Below are 23,943 nucleotides of genomic sequence, written 5' to 3' on the forward strand. Positions count from 1 at the left end.
TTCAAAAGAGATTCTTTGGCCGAAGAGAAGGGTCTGCATGGAGTCCAGGCGGAGGCGAATTGGCGGAGCAGGCCGCGGCAGCCCTCCAGCTCCAGCGTGAGGCCTGGCCAGGCGGCTCGCCCGGGAGCGCGGCGAATTCTCGGGGAAGGCAGTCGGAGCTTCTGGCGGCGGCCGCTCTGGAAACGCCGAGCTGGCAGCTCGCTGGGCTGCCCGGTTCCCAGCTGCCACCGTGGCCAGCCGCGGGCGAAGGGGCGGCGGCGGCGGCGGAGTGCTGAGTGCGGAAGGAACAAAGGCGGCCCGGCTGAGACGCGGCGGGGGGCGCACAGGTGACCTGGCAGCCCCGCCAGGGAGTAAGGTAGGGCTGTCTTCTCCACTATCTTTTTCGGATCAAAGCGGGCCAGCCAACGCCTTAACACGGGGAATCGCCGGCCACGCTGAGGATGCATTTTCTAGGAGCAACCGAATGCTCCGCGGATGCTTCGCTGTTCCTTACCGCGCCAAGAGGAACCACAGGAATCACAGCTAAAATCGCCCCTGGGAGTGGGGCGGTTCCGAAGAGACCCACGACTCCAGCAAAAGAACGGCTGAACTCCGAGGAGCCTGCTGAAGTCCTTCCATAGACTGAGTCCTAGCATTGGCTTCTTCCCGGAATATAGGATTTGGCGTTCTCTGGATTTATTTCCTCTCCTTCTTCCCTCCCTGCTTTCCTTTTATGGCCCAGGGGGAGGGGGAGAGAGAGGAGATTGGTATCTTTCTAATAAAAATGCAGTTTTACAAGTACTTCTTTTATTTGATGCTACAGGAGCCAAACATTATATTTCTACTGCTGGATTTAAGAGAGGGCTGCCTACTGACTGGCTGGCAGAGGCAAAGGCAGGCACAGGAAAGGGAAATATTTTCATGTTCAGATTAAAGAATTGCTCAGAGAAGAAACCAAAATCAGAAAGTGCAAACCTCGGAACTGCATCCCCATCAGCAACTCCCCCCCTCCAAAGCAGAAAGTGAGGAACCACCTGTGTCTGGGTATCAGGAGCATCTGATGTGGGAAATGTATCCCCCATCTCCCCGGATTGTATCTTTCAGAGGCAGAGATGGGAAATGTCGCCATTTTGTTTGCAATCCAAAATATACATCATCATGGCCACTATCTTTCCCCTGAGAAACTCCGGAAGATGAGCTTTCAAAACAGGCAATCGAGCCATTTTAGGGGTACCTACTGGGCCTGGAGGAGCTGCTTTTAGGGAACCTCCTGAAGTCTCAAAAAAAAAAAAAAAAGAAAGAAAGAAAAGAAAAAGACTGGGAAGATGCAAAGTCAGGCAGCTGTAAAGAGCTGGGTGTTTCACTGCTAGAGGTGCTTCCCCTAAATCTGTCCTGGAGCTCCTGCTACTTTTTTTTTTTTTTCCTTTTCAAAAGAGTTTAGGATGTAGAAGAAGTAGATTTTGCTCTCTACCCCACTCCAACATCCCTGCTGAAATATGGTGCAACCCAGAAATGCAGAGTTGGAAAACCAGTGTTTTCTCCAGTGAGGACTGGAGCTTCCACCCTTTTGCTTGTTCAGATATGAACACAGTAGGCTGAGCAGACAAGGGAGGCTTCTGTTAAGTAATAATTTTAGAGGAGTGTGTAAAATTACCTGGGCAGTAGGGGGAGGGGAGAAAGAGAAGGCAGAGAGAGAGAAAGCTACCCATCCAGAGAGGAAAAAAAATCTTTCAGGGATACCACTATTTGTAGTTTCTAAAATCTGCCCTTTAGCTGAGGAAGAACTGGTTTGGAGGCGTCCACCTTCCCTCAGGGCAGATTTTTAAAGTGAGATTCCAATATGATTTCCCTTATCTTGCCAGTCAAGATGTTCATTTTGACTTTCAGAGAAAAAAAATATCAGTCTCAACCTCCATTTTCTAGATATTAAACAGAAATCTGTATTAAAATATCTCCTGAGTTAAAGTAATAGATTTGGGGAAGATTTCAGTGTTGAGTGGTTTAAAAAAAAGGGGGGGGGGTTCTTCCAGATGGTATTTGAATTAAGGCCGCTGAGGCGAGCAGAAAGCTCTCACCCACGCAGCCCCTGACAAAGCCTCAGCGATATGGGGGCAGCGTTGCTTCCTTTCCGCACTCCTCCTCCCCTTAACCCCTCAATATTTTCTGGTAAAAGCAAATGCCAAAAGCCACCATCCCAGAGTCCGCAAAGCACCTTTCCTAAAAGCAGCCCTCGAACTCTGCTGCCAAAAATATCTTTAAAGAGATTAGTTTTCCTTGTTTCCTTGGTTTCCTGCTCTCCTCTTTGCTCGACCACATTTGATCTTGGAAAGAGCTCGAAGCTGAAATGTGTTCTTAAGGGCCAGAAGCTGTCAAGGCTTTTGGTGAGCAAGATTGATCGCACCCAGACTTCCTTCAGAGCTTTGTTTGGAATAAAAGCAAGAAAACTGAAAAAAACCTCACATTTTCCAAAATAGCATCTCTATCTGTAAGGCATTGCTCTGGGCTAGTCAATGACGGAGGCCACTTTCTAATTTCCAACCCAAGCCCCTTTGATGCCAGCCTCAGAGATGGAGTCCTGTCCTTGTGGCTTGCTCAGCCTTTCTTGTTTTCTACGTAGATTTTTCTCCCCCAACAATCTTTCTCTCCCTGGCCATCAGAATGATTTATTTTCCTGCCACCGATGCCTGCCGGCCAGGGGGAGTCTGATCACTTGGTCCATTTCAAAGGAAGCAAAAGCGAATCATCATCCTCGGTGTGGGGGAAAAGAGATACCTTCAGATTGCTCTCTCAGCCTCCTTCCCTTTTTCTGGCTTGGTGGATTTTTGCAGAGTTATTGTTTGGTATCTAAAGGTGTTATCTTTTGAACCCTCCAGCACAGTCCAAGATGCGCTCAGTCTCAAGTCTCCGAGTTGGAAAAAAAGGAGTGAACAGAGAAACAGAACCTTTATAATTCCTCCTTGGGTCGCCCTTTCTCACCCGCGGTGCTGTTTCCCACAACAGACCCCGAGTGCAAACATCCCTGGTGGCCAAGAAGCGGGAGAGTTCAGGAGACGATTCTCGCTGCCAAGGAGCACTCACTGCATCTGAATCAACAAGCCCCATCAGAGCGACAAGGATGAGAAGAAGGGAAGGAGAAGAAAAAGAAAGAACAAGCAAGCACCTTCTCCCTCCGTGCTGCTAACTTCCAACAGACTTCCTGGAAATCAGAAATACTTACCGCACCCGAGCCCTACGGGTATGAAACCCAGAAAGCCAGGAGCCGCACGCGCCTGCTCGGGGCGGCATTTCTTTGGCTGGCCGCCGCCCTGGCTACAGGGATTTGGGCACATGGATCTGGGGTTGTTGTCTCGCTTGGCACATGCCTCTATCTTTCTCGAGCCACTCCTGAAAAGTTGATGGCGCAGGAGGGTCGGGAAGCCTGGAGAGCCGCCTCCCGTTTTCCGCTTCCCGCTGGAGCCAGATGCGAAGCTTTCGTGGAAAAGCCGGCTAACAATGGACCCCGGTCCGGGGTCCGGGGGGCGCGGACTCCGAGCTGGGCTTTGGGAGGGGGGGGGTGAGGGCCTGAGGGAAGTGGGGGGAGGAGAGGTGGACAGAGGGGAGAGGGAGGAGGAAGACAGAAGAAGAGGGAAAAAAGAGGGAAAGAGGGAAAGACGGGAAGGAAATCAGAGGCAGATCAGTTCTGAGATCCAGGAACTGGTTTTGGAAAAAGCGGAGGAGGAAAAGGGAAATAAAAAGGGGGAGCCCCCTAAATAATCCTTCTTTTTCTGTCCCCGACCCCCCTTACTCTGTCTCATCTCCCCTCTCCCTCTGCTTCTTCTTCCTGCTTTAGCATAACTTATGTGGCTGGGATGCGTGGCCCTCGGGTGTCAAAACTTTGAAGATTAATGGATTACTTTGTTAATGACTGCAGGCGTCAGACTGAGGTGCTTAAATGATTTGTGAGGTGCGAGGCGTCTTCCCGACGTCCCAAACAATGCGCGGAGTGTGCGAGGGAGGCAGAGGGCGGCCGCCGGCGGGACCGGCAGCAGGGCTAAGCACTCGCACGCACTCACATACTCACACACACTCCCAGGCGCACACACCACCTCCGTGTGGATCAGGAGGCAGGCAGGCAACCTCGCCCTCACGCATTGCCACGCATCCCCAACCCACACCCACATATATGTATTTTTGCCCTGAAAAAAGTGTAAATAAAGCCTCGCTGGCCCCCAATGAGGCGTTCCTTCCCGACTTTTTTGGATCAATCAAACAGACAGTGGCTTCTTTTGATTAAAGCCCAAATTGTCATTGGGCAGAAGCAATCATGTGACAGCCAATTCGGTCCAATTTCAACCTTGTCTCCATGAATTCAATAGTTTAATAGTAGCGCGGTCCCCATACGGCTGTAATCAGTGAATTAGAAAAAAAACACCCCAGCAGCGATCTTCTATGATAGATTTTTTTTTTTTCCCCTCCGCGCTCGCCTTTTTCCTGGGCCTTGCCCCCCCAAACCCCTCCAGAAGAGGGAACTTTTTCTCCGAGGGGGCTCCAAGGAGAAGGCCATGAATTACGAATTTGAGCGAGAGATTGGTTTTATCAATAGCCAGCCGTCGCTCGCTGAGTGCCTGACATCTTTTCCCCCTGTCGCTGATACATTTCAAAGTTCATCAATCAAGACCTCGACGCTTTCACACTCGACACTGATTCCTCCTCCTTTTGAGCAGACCATTCCCAGCCTGAACCCGGGCAGTCACCCTCGCCACGGCGCTGGCGGCCGCCCCAAGCCGAGCCCCGCGGGCAGCCGCGGCAGCCCAGTGCCCGCCGGCGCCCTGCAGCCGCCCGAGTACCCCTGGATGAAGGAGAAGAAGGCGGCCAAGAAAACCGTGCTGCCGCCTGCCTCGGCCGCCGCCGCCACCGGCCCTGCCTGCCTCAGCCACAAAGGTCAGTCCAAAGACCTGGCCCCAGGTCCTGGGACCCTCTTCACCTTCTGGGCTGCCCCGAGAGCGGTTATGGGGGAAGGGAGAGTGGGTTGGGAGAGAAGGGGGAGAGGGAGAGATGCTTGGCTGCTTTCCCTTCCCCTGTGGGCTCAGGAGTGGGTTTGATGTGGAGACAAGGGATCCACAATGAGACATATATATATTTTTAAGAAGGGGGTGGGGGAACTTTCCCTAACTTGTGTAATGTGGGATGATTTATTTGAGTTGGAACTGACCTCCTCTTGTCTAGTTGTCCTAGAGTTTGGCTTTTTGACAGTAATGAAGAGTGATAGATCGCTCTTGCTCAGCTAAGCAGCTGATGCATTAATTATAAATTGTGGTGTGGCTAATATAAAGTTTGCTCCCGGATGGAGAGGTTGGGGGGAGCTACAGGCAGGAATCTGATGGAGGTGGAAGAGATGGGGTCTCCCCAGGCTAGGCTCCCAGGAAGGGCAGCACAATAGCTTTACTGCATCCAGGGGCGGCCATTTTGTTGCAGTTGATCTTTTCTGCTATATTTATTCTCCAGTGGAATAACCCCGCTCGGACCCCTCCACCTCCAACTGTGCGCGTGTCTCTTGTTGGTTTCCCTTTCCTCAGAATCCCTGGAAATCGCCGATGGCAGCGGCGGGGGCTCTCGGCGCCTGAGAACTGCTTACACCAACACGCAGCTTTTAGAGCTGGAAAAAGAATTTCATTTCAACAAGTACCTTTGCAGACCCCGAAGGGTGGAAATTGCAGCGCTGCTGGACTTGACTGAGAGACAAGTGAAAGTGTGGTTTCAGAACCGGAGGATGAAGCACAAGAGGCAGACCCAGTGCAAGGAGAACCAAAACAGCGAAGGAAAATTTAAAAGCCTAGAAGACTCTGAGAAAGTGGACGAGGACGAGGAAGAGAAGTCGCTCTTTGAGCAAGCCCTCAGCGTCTCTGGGGCCCTTCTGGAGAGGGAAGGTTACACTTTTCAGCAAAATGCCCTCTCTCAGCAGCAGGCTTCCAATGGACACAATGGTGACTCCCAAAGTTTCCCAGTTTCGCCTTTAACCAGCAATGAGAAAAATCTGAAACATTTTCAGCACCAGTCACCCACTGTTCCTAACTGCTTGTCAACAATGGGCCAGAACTGTGGCTCTGGCCTAAACAATGACAGTCCCGAGGCCCTCGAGGTCCCCTCTTTGCAGGACTTTAACGTTTTTTCCACAGATTCCTGCCTGCAGCTTTCAGATGCAGTCTCGCCCAGTTTGCCGGGTTCCCTCGACAGTCCAGTAGATATTTCAGCTGACAGCTTTGACTTTTTTACAGACACACTCACCACAATCGACTTGCAGCATCTGAATTACTAAAAACATTAAAGCAAAACAAAGCATCACAAAAAAAAAAAACAAAAACCAAACCCCTTTGACCAGGTGGTTTTGCTTTCCTTTATTCTAATTTTTATTTTATTTTCTTCTTGACTTACCCTCTCCCTCTTTTAAATGTTGGAAGATTTTTCTGTTTAGTGATTCCCTTGACCCAGTTTCAGAGTCATCTTTTCTCCAGACTATTTTGGAGTTTTAGTTGTTTTAAATCTAATCCAACAACCCTCTATGTGATTTCCTTAAAGCAATATATGAGGCCTGCAAGAAAGTGATCATATATTATTGTATCTTCACTTTCTTTTTATTTTTGTATTACGTTAGGGTGCATTGTCATGCGTATTTTTGGTAGAATAAATTCTCCTTTGCTATAAGTAGCTTATTTTTATCCTCCCCCTCTTTCTCAAGGCTCATAACAGTTTCTTTTTCCTCTTTTAGTCTAACTTGGTAAATAAAATTCTGGTCACAATCCACTTTCTTTTCCAATTTTAATATATTTATTGAATGGGCATGTTCAAAGTCTTCAATAGAAACAGCAACAAAAAGGAAAGCCAGAAAAGGGTTAGGGCTTCTGAGAAGTGTGTTTTGTTTTTTGTTTTTTTAAGGGAATGGATTAGGTTTTCAACATAGAGGTTCAAGCCATAGATTTAAATTGGTAATAGAAACAGGATTGGGCAGCCTCAGAGTTGGGCCAAGCCCAAGCTTTTGAAAGTGGAGAAATAAAGTGCCTACAGAAACCTCCAACTCCAGGAAGGAGGAACATGGAGTTTCTTTAACAAGCTACCAGTCTCCAGGTCAATAACTAAGTATACAACAGTTCATTTATTTATACATGTTTGTTTCAAATATCTACATTCCAACCCCCTCCCCCACAAATCCCCAAACATTTTCAGTGTGGTTGATTAGTCTCCCAGCTGTTGATGGGTCCAGGCAAACAGGTCTAAAACAGAAAAACAAAAATAAAACAAAACAATGGTTACTAGCTGGAAAATGCACTTCAGAAAGGGTTCTTTCCAATCCTCTGGTTCAGTCATTCTAGGATTCTTTGTTTCCCCCCCCCCCCCAGGGTCAGGAAAATCAATATTTCATTCTTAAATCTGTTTACATGGCAAATAATGGATCATTAAAGCTTTGAAGTCAGGTTAGCAAGATGAGATTTAAAGTGGAGTGTTTCTACACCCCAGGTTATAGATTAACCCAGTTTCTAGAGAAAGAGAGAAAGCACTTTAAATGAAATATCAATAAAATGTGATCTAGGGATGTTGCTGGGTTGTTCTGTTTTTTTTTTCCTCCCTTCTTATGTCTCCCCATGTTTATTTTTCCCTTACTGAGCTCTGTTCTGATGGCTACTTACCGTGAGAAAACGCATAGTGTAAGCAACATGTGTGGGGGGGGGGTGGGTTGATTTAAGAACCCGGCTCTTAATAGCAAAGGATTGGAAGTTATGAGGAAATCGCGATCTTTCTCCACGGGTTTACTGCCTACCTCCCCCACCCTTTTGCCCCCTAAATCCTGGCAGCGGCGGAGGCGAGTGAGGACCCGGGCAGGTCTCCTGCCCTCGGCGCGGCGCGGCGCGGCGCGGAGCAGGGCAAGCGGCCGGGCCGCGGCCAGGGCTAAGCCGCTGCTGTTTGCGATTCATCCTCCACTCATAAATCAAACGCTTTCTATGAATGAGAATGTCATCAAAGAGATCAATTGCAGGAACACATGCACAAATAAAAATCCTCTTACGTATTTGCCGGGGATCCCCGTCCGAAAGCATTAAGTTAGAAGGCGTTTAGTCATAATTCATTTTTATTGCTCTTTTAAAACAACAGCAGCTTGGCTGAGCTGCGGATGCCCTGAACAGCTCCGGGCCTCGGCGGCGTTTTGTCTCTTCCTCGCTCCTTCCCTTTCTAGTAGAGCCATGAAAGAGGCGCTTTGAGCCCAACAAGCGGCTTGCAAGTGACCGGGCTCGCCTTTCATCCAGTCTTCACGGGCGGTTTAAGAGATTTTGGCTCGGGTCGTGGGGCGCTGGCCTACTTGCCCCCACGGACCTCGGGTCTCCTACCCGGCGGAATGAGCCCTGGGATTTCGTGGGGGTGGGGAAGGAACCGCGCTACGGAAGCCCCCGGGCTCGAAGCCAGAGGAGGCTGCCTTTGTGAGCCGCACGGGGAGAGCGGCGCTCTGGGCGACCAGCCTGGGCGGAGTCGGCTCGGCCGCGGGAGCCTGCCTGCCGGGAGCGGTGCTCGGAGGCGGGTCGGTCGCCCGCCGCTGTACAGCGGCCTTATGTGCGAGCGCAAGCTTATGTGTGATCCCAAGAAAAACATTCCACCCACGAAGGCCGGGAAAAGAAGCCCGGAGGGAGGAAGAGAGGTGGAGGGAGAGGAGCTCAGAGGCCCAGAACTAGCAGAGGAAGGAGAGAGGTTGCAGACTGGGGTGACTCCGTGGTGCGAGCCCTGCGGCGGAGGGGGCCCTGCAGACCCGGGCCGAGAAAGCCAACAAAGGGACCGGAGTGAGGCAAGGGCCAGAACCTACCGACGAGCTTCGGCTGGAGGAGCAGGTCGTCCGCAAAGCCAGCCGGGACTCCTAATGTCCTGTCTCCTCCCCCCAAGAGCCCCTTCTCTCCCCCTGGCTGGACGCCTGGCACTCCCAAGGAAGCCACCTCCAGGAGGGCCTCCTTGCCTTTTCCCTTCTCCAGTGTGAGGTTCTCCAGGTGCTGAAATTGGGGGGCAGGAGTGACCTTTCCGGGCCTCCCTCTCAACTATGATTGGGGATAGGTCACAGGTCACAGGAAAATACCTTTCAAAAGGAAATGTGTAGGGGGAAATGCGCCTTTGCTTCTGAGGGAATCCACAGTTAAACGTCCGTCCGTTTTCCCTCTTGGGGACACAGGTTAGGATGGAACTGGTATAGGTGGAGAACAGAACACAGAAACCTGAAAGGCTAACACCTCTGAAATGTGCCTACCTCAAGCAAAACTTCCTTCTTTTACCCGGGGAGGGAAAGCTGGAGGGGAGTGGGAACCCCAAAGCCACACACAATCATCAGATAAATTTGATCCGTTGGATCCCCATGTGGTGAACATGGTCAGAGTAAAATCTGTACAGCATTGGCTGCGAAATTCTTGTATGATGTCTGGACTTCTTTTACCTAAGAATGCATCAATTCCTGGCCTCTGTTTGGCCTTTTCTCTCTACAAGCCAAAGGCTGACACGAGGCCTAATAGTAAAGAGCAATTAACGACCCCGTGGGCATCGGGGTAAGAGGAAAGTGATGGAGAACAGGAACGCTGTCCTGGGATGACGCTCAGGTTTGCAAGTGTATCTCTAGGGGTAGACTTGCAGGTTTACAGAAGGGACTGCACAGTCAGTTACAAAAGGGAGGAGGTGTTGCTGGGGAAGAAGAGAATGTCCCGTCCACCATCAGCCATCTGTCCCCCGCCCCTCCCACCTGCCAGCTCACACCCCCACATGAGCTGTGCAGTAGAATGAGGGGGGGGGCAGTGTAGATAAAAGAGGCTCTACCACTTCTAACGTCCCCCTCCAGAAAACAAGAAACCTTGCGGGGGTGGGTGAGGGTGGGAAGGAAGAGTTCATCGTACTTCGCCGGAGCTGTGGTCTCACCCTTTGAGGCCCGGGTGGGAGCCTGCAGGCCCCTGGTTCTTAGGGAGCTGGCAGATGGCCTGCAGCGCAGGGCCCGGCCCCCACGCTGGCCACGTCCGCTATCGTCATCTCTCTCCCCCTCCTCCTACCCCTCAAAATCCAGCCGTGTAGTTACTCCGGATCTCGTAGGGCTCCTGAAGCAAAGCTGAGTGGGGAGGAGAAAGGGGCGGAGAGCGAGGAGCGAGGGAAGGCGAAGAGCCGGGCCACCCCCAGCCTTGGCCAGCGAGCCTAGCTCCCAAGGCTCGGACCCCCTCTCCCGGGCGTCGAATTACAGAAGCTCCCGGTTGCCACACTAATAGCCAGAGGGTGGGGAGGATGGGGAAGTGGGGGTGGGGGGGAGGAAGGAGGCTTCAGGACCCTCCTTGAGGAAGGGAAGTTTCCTTTCTTGCCCTCCTACCCTCCACGCCCACTCGGGTTCCTCCCAGCCAGCCCTCTGCGTACTTCCCTCTCCATCCCGACTTTAGAGACCTGGTGTCCTAACCGCGTCCTACGCCACCATTCTCGGTCCTCCTCAAGGCACCATAGAAGGGACGGAAGGGAAAGAGCCCGGAGAGCGACCCTTTCAGGTCCTGGCTTTCCGGGCTCGGCCAGTGTGCTAGTGGCGGCCCAGCGAGCTCCTCCTCCCCACTGATTCCCAGCCCAAGAGATCGCGGAGCCCTTCGTGCTTCTCACCTTTTGCCAATTCATCTTTTGTGCGCGGTGGGGAGGGGGGCGGTGACGGGGGATGCCTTCCAGCCCCCACCTCCCGGAGGGGGGAGGGCGATCGGAGTCGGCGCGCGCAGAAAGCGGCCTCTGCTCCCCTTCGCCTTAGCGCTCCGCTTCTGCCCCTGCGGCCGCCGCAGCTGCTGCTGCCGCCCAGGCTGCCTGGGGGGGCGACTGCGCGTCACCTAGACTGAGGAGCGCCGGGGATTTAAATGCCACTGAAACGGTGATCCATCACCGCAGGAGCCAACAAACTTTCTCAGGAGGCTCCGCCATTGGCTGATAGAATCACGTGCCCCTCCCGTAGCGCCCTCCGCCCTCCCTCCCCCCCCCCCTCTTGCGCACTGTACATTCATATCATTTTTCTTCTCGGGCCCCATGGAGGAAGTGAGAAAGTTGGCACGGTCACCCAGGACTTCGCAGGACCCGGTCACTCAGTGACAGATGGACAATGCAAGAATGAGCTCCTTCCTGGAATACCCCATCCTCAGCGGTGGCGACTCGGGGACCTGCTCAGCGCGAGCCTACCCCTCCGACCACGGAATTACAACTTTCCAGTCGTGCGCGGTCAGTGCCAACAGCTGTGGCAGCGACGACCGCTTCCTAGTGGGCAGGGGTGTGCAGATCAGCCCGCCCCACCACCACCACCACCATCACCACCCCCAACCGACCACCTATCAGACTTCTGGGAACCTGGGAGTGTCCTACTCCCACTCGAGTTGTGGTCCAAGCTACAGCGCGCAGAACTTCGGCGCGCCTTACAGCCCCTACGCGTTAAATCAGGAAGCAGAAGTAAGTGGTGGGTACCCCTCGTGCGCTCCCGCTGTTTACTCTGGAAACCTCTCATCTCCCATGGTCCAGCATCACCACCACCACCAGGGTTATGCCGGGGGCGCGGTGGGCTCGCCTCAGTACATTCACCACTCATATGGACAAGAGCACCAGAGCCTGGCCCTGGCCACGTATAATAACTCCTTGTCCCCTCTCCACGCCAGCCACCAAGAAGCCTGTCGCTCCCCTCCATCAGAGACCTCTTCTCCAGCACAGACCTTTGACTGGATGAAAGTGAAAAGAAACCCTCCCAAAACAGGTCAGTCTTGCCATTCCATGAATGCTCCTTTATGATTCTGGAAGGAGCTGGTATGTTTAGTTTCCAAGGAAAATTAACCTTTTTTTTTCCCCTTAAGAAAAGCTCTTGCTTCCCACTTCTGTTCTAGGGTGTGGAGAGATTGCCCAGGTGCTTTGAGGGCAAAGGAGCATCTGGGACTGTTGTGTTTCCAAAGGGGCTGAATTTTAGAGATTTAGGAAGTAGGAAGTGGGTAGGGGGGGTGTGTGTGTAGGGGTGTGTGTGTGTGTGTGTGTGTAGGGCATTCTGTTAATATCTCCAGGCTCCATTAATCACGGGCTGATCATGCTAATGGTTGACTTCAGATTAACACTTTACACCTCATCACTCATCCTCCCAAGCCCGGGTTAGGTTGAGAAAGTCTTGATTCCCTCCTTTACCTGAAGGTTGCTCTGAAGCGTGTAGGGAATCTGATATGATTATAAACATTTTTACCTTTTCCTCTCATTGCCCCCAGGGAAAATTGGAGAGTATGGCTACGTGGGTCAGCCCAATGCGGTGCGCACCAACTTCACCACCAAGCAGCTCACGGAGCTGGAGAAGGAGTTTCACTTCAACAAGTACTTGACACGCGCCCGCAGGGTGGAAATTGCCGCGTCCCTGCAGCTCAATGAGACCCAAGTGAAGATCTGGTTCCAGAACCGCCGAATGAAGCAGAAGAAACGGGAGAAGGAGGGTCTCTTGCCCATCTCTCCAGCCACTCCGACGGGAAGCGAGGAGAAGGCTGAAGAATCCTCAGAGAAGTCCAGCTCCTCGCCCTGCGTTCCTTCCCCGGGTTCTTCTACCTCAGACACTCTACCTACCTCCCACTGAGGCTGCCCCAGCCCCACTCAGCAGCCTGGGCTACTCCTCAGGCTGGGACTTCTTACCCAAAGCACATTCTTAGCTTATCTTCCTTTCCATTTACAATCTCTCTCTTCCTTTCTGATCCTATCTGGGGAACTCCTGGCTGGGGATAATGTGTTTCCAGAGAATTCTGGATGAGAGACTTGATGGGGGGGGGGGGAGGGGTGTTAGCTCCCTAAGGCAGCTGGAGTGCCAGCATCAATTTTCTGATGGCCCCTAACACCCCTACTTTTAGGAGATTTCGACTGAACCTACTGCTCCTTTCAGATGCTCTTTGGAAAATGGTCTCCTTTGCCAGCAGAAATATATCAGAGGAAGGCCTCTCATCCTTTATCTATCTGTATATTTACAGTCCTCGCCTACTTTGCCCTGAAAGTAGGCTGGAGAGAGAGAAGAGAGTCCAAGAGCTCATGAAGAAGAGATTCTCTATGAGCGTGTTTACACAATTAATTCATCCCTTAATTTAATTTAATTCCATGTGCGTGAGTTTGCTGGTTGTAAATACTTTGTCCTGAAAGATTTATCTTTATACAGATTTTCTAGAAATGTTTAGATTAATGTTTAGATTAAAACAGGGTGGGCAAACTCTCAAAGCTGGTACAACTTTGTATGTGATTATAGGTTAAAGAATAAAAGTTCTCACTTAAAATCAATCAGATGCCTCAGAGGGTAGCCTCAGTTTGTTCTTTCAGTGAGTTAAGAAGGCCTGCAGAATACAAGGGTCAGAAACCTTGCTTCCTGGGCTAAGTCTCTCCCCATCCCCACCCCTTTCTTGTTTCTCTGGCCACACTCTATTTAAAATTTGTGCTGGATTATCTGGGACCTAAAAGTATTATTCAAACCAGCTTCTTCCTTCCACAGTTATCTTAGCTGGATGTGATGTATTTTCAGCTCAACTATTAATGTGATGGATGGCACAATGAATGTATATTTTGTGTGATTCGTGAAAAGTCTTTTGCATGTCGCACAATGTTTTGGTGTCCCCGAAGTACCACACTGAATTCTATCAGTTATCCTTTTGTGATATTTCCCATTTCCTGTACAATCATTAACAGCTCTGGGATCCTGGGGGTGGTGTGATCCAGAGCAGAATTTACGGGTCTTAAGATGTCTGTAATAAATATATTCAAGTTTCAGACATGCTTCAATTTGGCTACAATTTGCTGGTTTCTCCAAAGTTGGATCATTTCACCTGGGTAAGGGGAGAAGGCGTGTATTTTCAAAGAGGTGGGCCTTTTCTTGAGGAAAAAAAAGTAAAAGCTTTTCATCATGTAGCTGAAACTTCCCCTATGAGTGTAATTGCACCTAACACTGTCTGTGAAATAGGTTGGTTTTCTCTAAAACAGCAGCAGTTATTATATTATAATCAAAGTTCATCATGGAAAAAAAAATGAATGGTGAAGAAATTTATGAAGCAGATCTATTTTTGAAACAAACATGGATACTTCCTGGGTCAAGTACTAACCTTTTCACCTCCAACTCAATGTTGACATATGTATAAACAGAATCTCCTTCAAAAGCGAAACTCTTCAGTCAGTCTTTCCTCACATCAGTGAACCAAGAGATTCACATTTAATTAGCTCCAGTATAAAGCTGTTTGAGGATGAGGTCCCCACCCCACCCCTCTTCCTTCTTTCTGGGTTGTCAGTATGCCAAAATATTCCACTGTTTAAACTCAGTGTGATCTGTACTGAGTAAACCCCGCATCCCTCCTCCAATTCCTCCTGTCAATATCCACCCCTTCCTGTCACTTTTTAAACCCCTGCTCCCAATTCCTTCTGGGTTACACATCTCATTCCCATCAGATTCAGCTTTGATTTCACAGCCCTCATGGCTCTAAAGGGTCTACCGCTCTAATTTCATGCCATATAACCCAGACAAAAAAATTAATTTTCTCTAGGTTCAACAGGTTCTTCCAGGTGAACTTGTGGAAGCTGCCCTGAAGTTGGTCAATATTCAAGTTGCTTCTGACCAACACTTGTTTCTGCTGCTCTCAAATAGAGGAAGCCAGCAAAGCAAAGAGTTCTAAGTGACCCTCCTCCCAGACTTGTTACCATGTTCCCTTTACTTTCACACATTTTTGGAGGCTGTAATTTAGCCCCAAGAGCAGAGCAGAAATTTTACAGCATCACAAACAAATACAGACATATGACTTCCTTTCTGAAGGGTGTTTTACAAAGGATGGGCTGGGTTTCTGGGTGGGAGGGGAGAAATCCTACAAAAGCTTATAATTTGCAGGCCTCCTAGAGCATCCTTGAGATTTCCTGTAGTTCCCTGTCAAAGGGAGCAAGCCTGGACTCTGCAGGCGCAGTTGCCGCGGCCATATCAAGAGCACCCGATAACCAGCGGCATCCCCCCCCCAGCTCCTGGGTTTTGGGGTTGCTTCTAAAAGACTCAAGTGGATGGAAGAGAACTTCAAAGTCAGTCAACTCTTTCTTTCATTTCCCGCCTGGCCATATACAGTATCTTTTGTTTATTAGTATAAGACCACACAGCAAAACAGATGGCTGGTTTTGAAATACTTTAATGTGTTAAAGTGTCATTTGCATGCCGCTGCTGAGATTTCAATATCTAAAAGCAGAGCCGACCCACTGGAATCCCAGAGATTCCAATCTTCAAGGTGCTAGTTTGTTTTAATGTAGTTGAGAGGAGAACAATGAATTATGGCAAAACATCCCAAGCCTTCTCTAGGTCATGGAATAAATCAGTTAGCAAGCAATGCATTTAGGAAGCATTAATATACCTTTCAATGAGGAAAACATTTGTATCTTTTTAGTTGTCCCTATCGATTAAATCAAAGGCGCTTAACACATCTTATTTCAAGGTCTCTCTTTTTCTGTTTAGGTCTCTGAAGAGCACAGTTAGCTCCTTAAAAAAATGACAGCCATGGTAACTGAAATGACAGAGGATGGAAAATAGAAAATAACATTTTAATGATAAATTTTAAAAGGACAAGAGTCTCAATTAGGGACTTGGGCTAATCACAGTATAAAATTCCACTTTTCAAATGCTTTTCCTCTCTTCTCTCACCTTCATTCAAAGTACCCCAGAAATTCAGGGTGTCCTCAAATGAGACTGAGTTGAAATTGTGCTGTGAATCTGAAGTCTGTTCTCGGATTCACCTTTGAAAGTTTACTTTTGGAGGCTATTCAGATGCCCTGGTGTTTTCCTCTGGGGCAATCAGATTCAAACCGATCAATATTTACTCAGTCTGAAAGGGTTGTTGAAAAGGCTGCTAACAACAAACTGCTTAGCTGCTCACCCCTGTTTAATCTCAGGTTCACCGAAAGTTCAAGAAGAGATGAATGCAGTGATGGGTCACTGTAGAATGAGTCCCAGCGGTTTATCTGAGCTCTCCGCTAAAGGCAACAATTACAGTTCCATCCCTCTTTGAGAAAGGGATAACTTTCCTATTATTCTTTTGCTAAACGGTGTTTACTAGAAACTTAAAACACTTTCCTCTGCCTTCCTGGCTTTTCTTTTGGCGGGGGGTGGCGGGGTGGGGGATGGAGCGCATGGAGACAGGCTTTTCAGCGGCCCTCCTGCCACCTCCTCTAGCTTTCTGCCAAGCCACTAGGTTTCATTTGACTTAAAATAAATTACACTGAATATTTAAAAAATGTTAAATTAGCCTGACAGAAGAGATCCGATTTATTTCAGATGCCACGAGCTATGAAATGAAACTCTTTGGGCCATTAGAGTTTATCTTCTTTGCGAAAGTACCGGGCAAGATTGAATTGGAATCCATTTGCGTTTGAGTAATATCAACGATCAGAGCCCCAATATCCATCTGAGATGGCTGTTTAGACAGGAGTGGGGGGAGCAGAGAGGGAAGTGACTTGTGCAGAAGCAAATACCTCAGGTGGAAAGTCAACTTTAAAACTGTTTGTTTCCTGGCACACAAACTGCTGAAATGAGAAAGGAAGACCCAAGGAAGCCAGTGGGGAATGGTGGGAGAAGATGCTGGACACTGAAGCTAATTGCTACAGCTCTTCAGAGGTCGAAGTTCATGTAATCACTGCATAAATGCATACTAAATAGGGGTTTATTAAGCTTTTCTAATGGCTGAGCACGTCTGTGAAGAAAAACGGTCACTGCAGATTGTGTTTCCTCCTGAAGAATAATCATCCTTGCAGTTGAAGTCTGAGTAGGAGTCTGAGTCTTTAATTTACTATTTTGAATGACGGGCAACACTTCTGTTTTAAAATTTTGAAATTGGTACATGAACAGTATCTTTGTTTATATTGGTTGGGACTGAACAATACCTCTCTCAGAAATGCTATGGTTTTTCAATACACACAAGAACGTGAGTTAGCATGCCCCATCAGATAAGCTACTCACTAGACGGCTGACTTCGGTGACCCTCTGCTGTAAATAATCACCTTTTTGCCTGCATTTCTGAGAACACCTAGAAGTTCTGTCTTAGGAATTCTTGTACCTAGGTGACCAGAACAGAAAGAAATCCATCTACCCAAACTCCCATTTTATGAATCAGAGAGATAAGTCACCCAACGGTGTATTGATTTGCCACAGAGCCCATAATATCAATATTCTTACTTCCTAAATGAAAACCAGAGTGGCTTAGCACCTGAGGTCAGTGCTCTGAATTCTAAATTCCTAATTTTATTTTGTTTCTTCCTATTTTATTCAATATGATTAGCTTCAGGCTGGATATTGTTTAAATTTTTTTACTTCTGGCTTACTAACCACACACTCAGTTAAGTTTTTTATTTTGAGGCCATCAGGATAACAGAATCTTTGAAACAAATCTCCCAGTATGGCAGATGGAATGTTTTCGCCATCTTGTTTGAACACCAAAATGTTGAGCTACTTGCTGTTAAATACATGTGTTCTTAAAATATAAAGATAGAGGTAGAGCAGGCAATGTTCAACATACATATATTTTTGTTGTTTTTAAATCTATACTAGGGAAGAGTAAATGAAAAAGGAGTTGCCTGAACCCAAGTTCAACCTCCCTTAAATTGCAAGAGGTATCACTCAGAAAGGGCTTAGAGATGCAGGAACATTCCAGGGGATGTCTTAATCCTGACTCGTTTTTTTGTGTGTGTACTTGTTTGTTTCTGTTTGTTTCGTGGCACAGCATATCCTCCTAAATGGTTCTGGTCCAAATTTCTTTATTTTCTCCAGGACTCACTCATGAACCTAAGACTCAGACACAGATACAGATACACACGCACACACTCTAAGCCCAAACAATTAACATCAGGTTTCCTTGCATCACAACATGCCTCGCTTTCCTTCCTCAGTGGGATCCTTCTGATCTCAGCAGAACTTGCTGCCCAAAGAAACATCTATGCCTGTCAGTGTTTGAAGGACTGAACTGGAATCCCTAGCGTTTTAGAGCCTTATTTTAAATAAAACCAATTATCCAATATAGCTGCCTTTCCGGCTGCAGAACTGAAAACCAAGTATCAATCAAGCAAAGCTGCTTAGTAGACTCTAGCCTAGGGTCCGCCCCCACCCCATCCCAAATCCCAGTTATACCATGCAAAATAGTCTAGAAAGGCTGTGGTTTTAGCTTATTTCAAATAAATGAAAAGGCCAATTTTTTTCAACATTTCCAGACACATCTAAAATGTCTCCATTTTAAAACATCCCATTATATTTTTATTGTTAAAAATGTGTCTGTAAAACGTCTAGTCACAGGGCTAATCAATAGAAATCATATTGTTTTACGTTTTCCTTTTAGGTTTGGGTGGTTATTTGGTTTTTAGGTGTTTTTTCTTTTTTCTTTTTTAAGCATTAAGCAACTGTTTGCAACAGAAAACAAAGGAAAAACTATTGAATGGCTTTTTTCTTTTTAAGTCGGGGAAACATTTTAACCGTGCTGGACATTTCACAAATTACGACCTGCTGCCTTTTAAAAGAAAAATCGCCCAGACCCATAACGTAAAGGCAGAAAGCAATGACTTAAGATGGTAGGGATCGTTCCCCCGCCCCCACCCAATATCAGCAATGTTCTTGGACAGGAATTTTCCATTCTGAGGAGCAAATGGGTCCTTGCTTCAGGGCTCACGGGGAGCAGCTGCCTGAACCTCGGGGAGAGCATCGCGGGCGCGGAGACCTGGCCTCCGGGGACCGGGTTGGCGGAGGCCGGGGAGGTGGGGGGTGGGGGTGCCGTCCGGTCTCCGCGAGCCTGCGGGGGTGGAGAGAGCCCAGACCGTCACGGCTACTACTACTTTTCCCCCTGGGCTTCCCTGCCTTTTCGCTCTGAGATCTGGAGCGAACGCGGCGGCTGCCTTTCGCGTCCTCGCGGGACCCACGCGATCAGGAGGCGGCAGCAGCCGGGTCTCCGGGGTTTGCGGGGAGCTGCCGATCCCGGCCGAGCGCCCGCGGGGCTGACAGTGAACGCCGCGGGAGTCGGGGGGCGTCCCGCAGTGCCTCTAGGGACCATCTCGCCTCCCGTCTCCGCCTTCTTTCCCAACCAGCACCCCTGCGTCGGGGCTCCTGGGAGCGAGTCCCAGGGGCTGAGCTGCGGCTTACGATGCCGATGCCGCGGGCGGCCGCCTAACTCCTCGCGGCCTAGGTGAGGGCCTTGTGTCCCGCCCGCGAACCCAGCTGGGTGCTGGACAGGGCATTCTCCCCGAGGAGAAGAAATCCAGGTCGGAAGCCTAGGCTTCACCTTTTTTATTTGAAAGCGGAGGGAGGCTTTACGCCCGGCCTGTCTCCTCTTCCCAGATTTTCAAAGTGTATTTAATTGAGTAATATATTAACTACCCTTCTGGTTCACCTCAGACTCTTTGAGGGTAGAGGTGGGGGTTTGCAGGTGTGGTGAGTTTCTAAGCAAGTTCCTCAATAGTGAATGTTCCTAGAGAGACAAGTACTTCTTTGCTCAGGGAAACATCCTTGGTTCTCAAATGTCGTCTTCTCATTCAGTTGTAGGGTCAAATTTCGCCTTGCTTCTGGTCTCATTCCTCTCTAGAAGGTTCCCTGAACTGCTTCCCACTCTTTCTACCTCAGTACTCCATCTTTTGTTATAGAACAACTAACAGGAGTTGTATGTTAGTTTTGACTCCCCCTAAGAGATCTTATGCTTCCTGAGGGCAGGGCTCTTGACGTTTAATAATGATGAAATAGTCTCTTCGGAAAGTGCTCTGGACTGAATTCAAGACACCTGTGTTTACTCTTTTCTCCTTCACAGTATAGGCTTAGGTAGGATACTTAATGTTTCTGTGCTTTGAGATTCTTAAATTATAAAATAAGATGTATGTTTTTGTTGACTTTTAAGTTAGTCTCTAAAATTTATGCGGTTTTTCAGAGTTTTGTAAATCTGGTCTTTATTTATGGTTATCCTGAGCCAGGTCCTATGTCAGATACTTTACAGACAGTAATTCATTTAATCAGGCCTGAGAAGGAAGTATTTTGTTATTTTGATTTTCAGATAAGGAAATGGAGAATTCTAAGATGTTAAGTGACTTGTCCCCTGAATCCAGAGCCTAAATTCTTATCCATTTTTTTGTAGTGCTTCTCCAGATTGCTAACCACATAAGTCCTCTGCAAAGAGTTATCAGACTATCAGTGTTTGATACAGGTACTAGCATGGATGATTGCTCACTGATAAAGAATTAGAGATTTGGGAAACTAATATCAGATGTATATGCAAGCTGTGGCTGTACATTCTTGGGAAAGTTAGCAAATGGCAAATATTTGAATGAAAGCAAAGCTAAAGAGAGGTCAAATTTAACAATTCAGTCAGTGAGAGGATTGATTTAAGAATAAAAGATGTTTTTTTCATATCTTACAGTAATTGGTTAAGGTAATTATTTGCAAGGAAAGGAAAGATACCACTTATATTCACAAATTATGTCTGTGGCATGCCTAACATGTGGACAAAATTTGAAATATTTAATGTAAATTATAGATGTGCTTTCTCTATAAAAGCTAGCATCCATACAGCTGGAAACATTTGAGTGCATGATGTCCCACACCCCAGTTTGCATTTGTTTATTTTATATACCGAAAATCCAGTCACAGTTTGCACTAAAGAAAAAAGGAAAAGAAAAATTCATCCTTACCCATAGGGGTTACTCCTGTTATTTTACCACTTAACACTTGCTGACTGAAAATAACAAGAGAAACCAGATTCAACAGGAACTTAGAGGCATATGTTATGAAGCCTCAGCTCAGTTCAGTTCAGTTCAGTTGCTCAGTTGTGTCCAACTCTTTGCAACCCCATGAATCTCAGCATGCCAGGCCTCCCTGTCCATCACCAACTCCCAGGGTTTACCCGAACTCATGTCCATCGAGTCGGTGATGCCATCCAGCCATCTCATCCTCTGTCGTCCCCTTCTCCTCCTGCCCCCAATCCCTCCCAGCATCAGGGTCTTTTCCAATGAGTCAACTCTTCACATGAAGTGGCCAAAGCATTGGAGTTTCAGCTTCAGCATCAGTCCTTCCAGTGAACAACCAGGACTGATCTCCTTTAGGATGGACTGGTTGGATCTCCTTGCAGTCCAAGGGACTCTCAAGAGTCTTCTCCAACACCACAGTTCAAAAGCATCAATTCTTCGGCACTCAGCTTTCTTCACAGTCCAACACTCACATCCATACATGGCTACTGGAAAAACCATAGCCTTGACTAGATGGACCTTTGTTGGCAAAGTAATGTTTCTTCTTTTTAATACGCTATCTAGATTGGTCATAACTTTCCTTCCAAGGAGTAAGCATCTTTTAATTTCATGGCTGCAATCACCATCTGCAGTGATTTTTGGATCCCAAAGAAATAAAGTCAGCCACTATTTCCACTGTTTTCCCATCTATTTCCCATGAGGTGATGGGACCAGATGCCATGATCTTAGTTTTCTGAATGTTGAGGTTTAAGCTAACTTTTCACTCTCCTCTTTCACTTTCATCAATAGGCTTTTTGGTTCCTCTTCACTTTCTGCCATAAGGGTGGTGTCATCTGCATATCTGAGGTTATTGATATTTCTCCCGGCAATCTTGATTCCAGCTTGTGCTTCCTCCAGCCCAGCATTTCTCATGATGTACTCTGCACACAAGTTAAATAAGCAGGGTGACAATATACAGCCTTGACGTACTCCTTTTCCTATTTGGAACCAGTCTGTTGTTCCATGTCCAGTTCTAACTGTTGCTTCCTGACCTGCATATAGGTTTATCAAGAGGCAGGTCAGGTGGTCTGGTATTCCCATCTCTTTCAGAATTTTCCACAGTTTATTGTGATCCACACAGTCAAAGACTTTGGCATAGTCAATAAAGCAGAAATAGATGCTTTTCTGGAACTCTCTTGCTTTTTTTGATGATCCAGAGGATGTTGGCAATTTGATCTCTGGTTCCTCTGCCTTTTCTGAAACCAGCTTGAACATCTGAAAGTTCACGGTTCATGTATTGCTGATGCCGGGCTTGGAGAATTTTGAGCATTACTTTATTAGCATGTAAGATGAGTGCAATTGTGTGGTAGTTTGAGCATTCTTTGGTATTGCCTTTCTTTGGGATTGGAATGAAAACTAACCTTTTCCAGTCCTGTGGCCACTGCCTAAAGAGAGCCAATCTTTAGAAGCCAGTTATTCTCAGAACTCAATTTTGCATGAAGTCAGGCTGAGTTGTAGGTAGAAAAGTGCTACATTTGCTACAATTTACTTCCTCTTACTTTTCTCACTTCCATAAGTGAACAAGGACTTGGCATATAATTACAAACATTACAATGTTACTGATGTTATTTAGTTTTGAATCATAGAATATAAGGTAAGAAGAGACATTAAGTGAAGTGAGTAAAGTCGCTCAGTCGTTTCGGACTCTTTGTGACCCCATGGACTGTAGTCTACCAGGCTCCTCTGTCCATGGGATTTTCCAGGCAAGAGTACTGGAGTGGGTTGCTACCTAACTTGATTTCTCCACTTTACAGGTGAAGAACCCAAGGCCCAGAAAGGTGCTAGCAGCTCTAGTGGTAAGAAAAAAAAAAATAAAATATATATATATATATATGTATATATCTTTAATATGTACTTAAGTGGGTATTAAAACTGGCAGGCAAAAGTTAATCTCAAGCTAGATCTATTAATAACATTAATAATTACTATGTTAAGTACTGTAATTATAGTAATTAATTTCAAAATGCTGAAGATCCAAAAGTTGTTAAGAATAAGTAGGTTTGGATAACTAGATATATGGCCAGAGGGTTTCTTCCTTCCTACTTACTTCCTAGAATCCTACAGAAAAGGTGACTGCTTAGATTCTTCCTATCCCACGGATAAAGAACTGGCTGATCCATTTTATTTTTTCCATTTCAGAAATTTTTTTATTGAAACAGAGACAAAATCAAGAAAAGATCAGGCTTCTAACTGCCCTGCCCAAGCCATTCAGATGGCGCATTAACTCCTTGGTTGTTCCCTGATTCAGGCACCATGGAAGTTGAGTGCATTCTGGTTCCTATGAACCATAAGAACTTCATCTGCAATTCATTATCTTATTAATACATATACAGTCCTTCTATGAGAGAGATCCAGACTTTAGCAAGTTGTGAGAACTTATTCTTTTTATGTTAATATTTATTATCCATTTTCTTTCTTTTTTTTAACTTTTTTTTTTTTTAATTCATTTATTCGGCTGCACCAGGTCTTAGTTGCAGCATGTGGGATCTAGTTCCCTGACCAGGGATCGAACCTGGGCCCCCTGCATTGGGAGCTCAGAGTCTTAACCACTGGGCCAGCAGGGAAGCCCCTATCCATTTTCTTAGTACCAGATGCTGAGCTAAGAATTTTATTTTTATTATATCTAAGTTAGTCTTCATAACAGCCTGGTGATGTGGGTTTCTAAAATTTCTTTTTAATTGAAGAAAAATTGCTTTACAATGTTGTATTGGTTTCTGCTGTACAACAATGCAAATCAGCAGTAATTATGCATATGTTCCCTCCCTCTCGAGCCTCCCTCCCCTCCATCTCCTCCCCCCACCCCACCCCTCTGGGTCGTCATGGAGGGCCAGGCTGGGCTCCCTGTGTTATATAGCAACTTCTCACCAGCTATCTGTTTTACACATGATATATATGTCAGTGCTACTTTCTTCATTTGTCCCACTCTTTCCTTCCCTCATTGTGTCCACAAATCCATTCTCTATATCTGCATCTCCATTCCTTCCTTGTAAATATGTTCATCAATACCATTTTTCTAGATTCCATATATATGCATTAATATACTGTATTTGTTTTTCCCTTTCTGACTTCACTCTGTATAACAGGCTCTACCTCCCTAGGACTGACAAATTTTTGTTCTTTTTTATAGCTGAGTAATATTCTACTGTATATATGTACCGTATCTTCTTTATCTATTTATCTGTTGATGAATATCTAGGTTTCTTCCATGTC

The 23,943-nt window shown here is 47.2% G+C and overlaps 2 protein-coding genes and 1 long non-coding RNA gene across 8 annotated transcripts; 2 read left to right on the forward strand and 1 right to left on the reverse strand.

The window, feature by feature from the left end:
* The first annotated feature begins 97 nt into the window (after positions 1-97).
* On the forward strand, positions 98-6,759 carry HOXA2 (homeobox A2). Of its 4 annotated transcripts, none has more exons than XM_043463342.1 (4): positions 98-3,488; positions 3,809-3,902; positions 4,683-4,899; positions 5,535-6,759. In XM_043463342.1, the coding sequence occupies exons 2-4, from the start codon at positions 3,864-3,866 to the stop codon at positions 6,272-6,274; spliced, it is 996 nt and encodes a 331-aa protein (XP_043319277.1). In that variant the 5' UTR covers positions 98-3,488; positions 3,809-3,863; the 3' UTR covers positions 6,275-6,759. The 4 variants fall into 4 exon arrangements, with proteins under 4 accessions (XP_043319277.1, XP_043319276.1, XP_043319278.1 ...); XM_043463341.1 differs by having other exon boundaries at positions 98-3,481; XM_043463343.1 differs by having other exon boundaries at positions 98-3,214.
* Positions 6,760-7,089: 330 nt separating this feature from the next.
* On the reverse strand, positions 7,090-10,825 carry LOC122438463. The gene is made up of 2 exons (XR_006268557.1): positions 10,603-10,825; positions 7,090-7,226 (listed from the first exon to the last, which is right to left on the reverse strand). It is a non-coding gene; the product is annotated as an uncharacterized LOC122438463 (long non-coding RNA).
* Positions 8,023-13,730, forward strand: HOXA1 (homeobox A1). Of its 3 annotated transcripts, none has more exons than XM_043463345.1 (3): positions 8,023-10,236; positions 11,017-11,722; positions 12,216-13,730. In XM_043463345.1, the coding sequence occupies exons 2-3, from the start codon at positions 11,077-11,079 to the stop codon at positions 12,569-12,571; spliced, it is 1,002 nt and encodes a 333-aa protein (XP_043319280.1). In that variant the 5' UTR covers positions 8,023-10,236; positions 11,017-11,076; the 3' UTR covers positions 12,572-13,730. The 3 variants fall into 3 exon arrangements, with proteins under 3 accessions (XP_043319280.1, XP_043319279.1, XP_043319281.1); XM_043463346.1 differs by lacking the exon at positions 8,023-10,236 and having other exon boundaries at positions 10,977-11,424; positions 11,628-11,722; positions 12,216-12,351; XM_043463344.1 differs by lacking the exon at positions 8,023-10,236 and having other exon boundaries at positions 10,972-11,722.
* The last annotated feature ends 10,213 nt before the right edge of the window (positions 13,731-23,943 follow it).

Source organism: Cervus canadensis, chromosome 3, assembly GCF_019320065.1.
Source record: "Cervus canadensis isolate Bull #8, Minnesota chromosome 3, ASM1932006v1, whole genome shotgun sequence".
NCBI classification, from domain to species: Eukaryota; Metazoa; Chordata; class Mammalia; order Artiodactyla; family Cervidae; genus Cervus; species Cervus canadensis.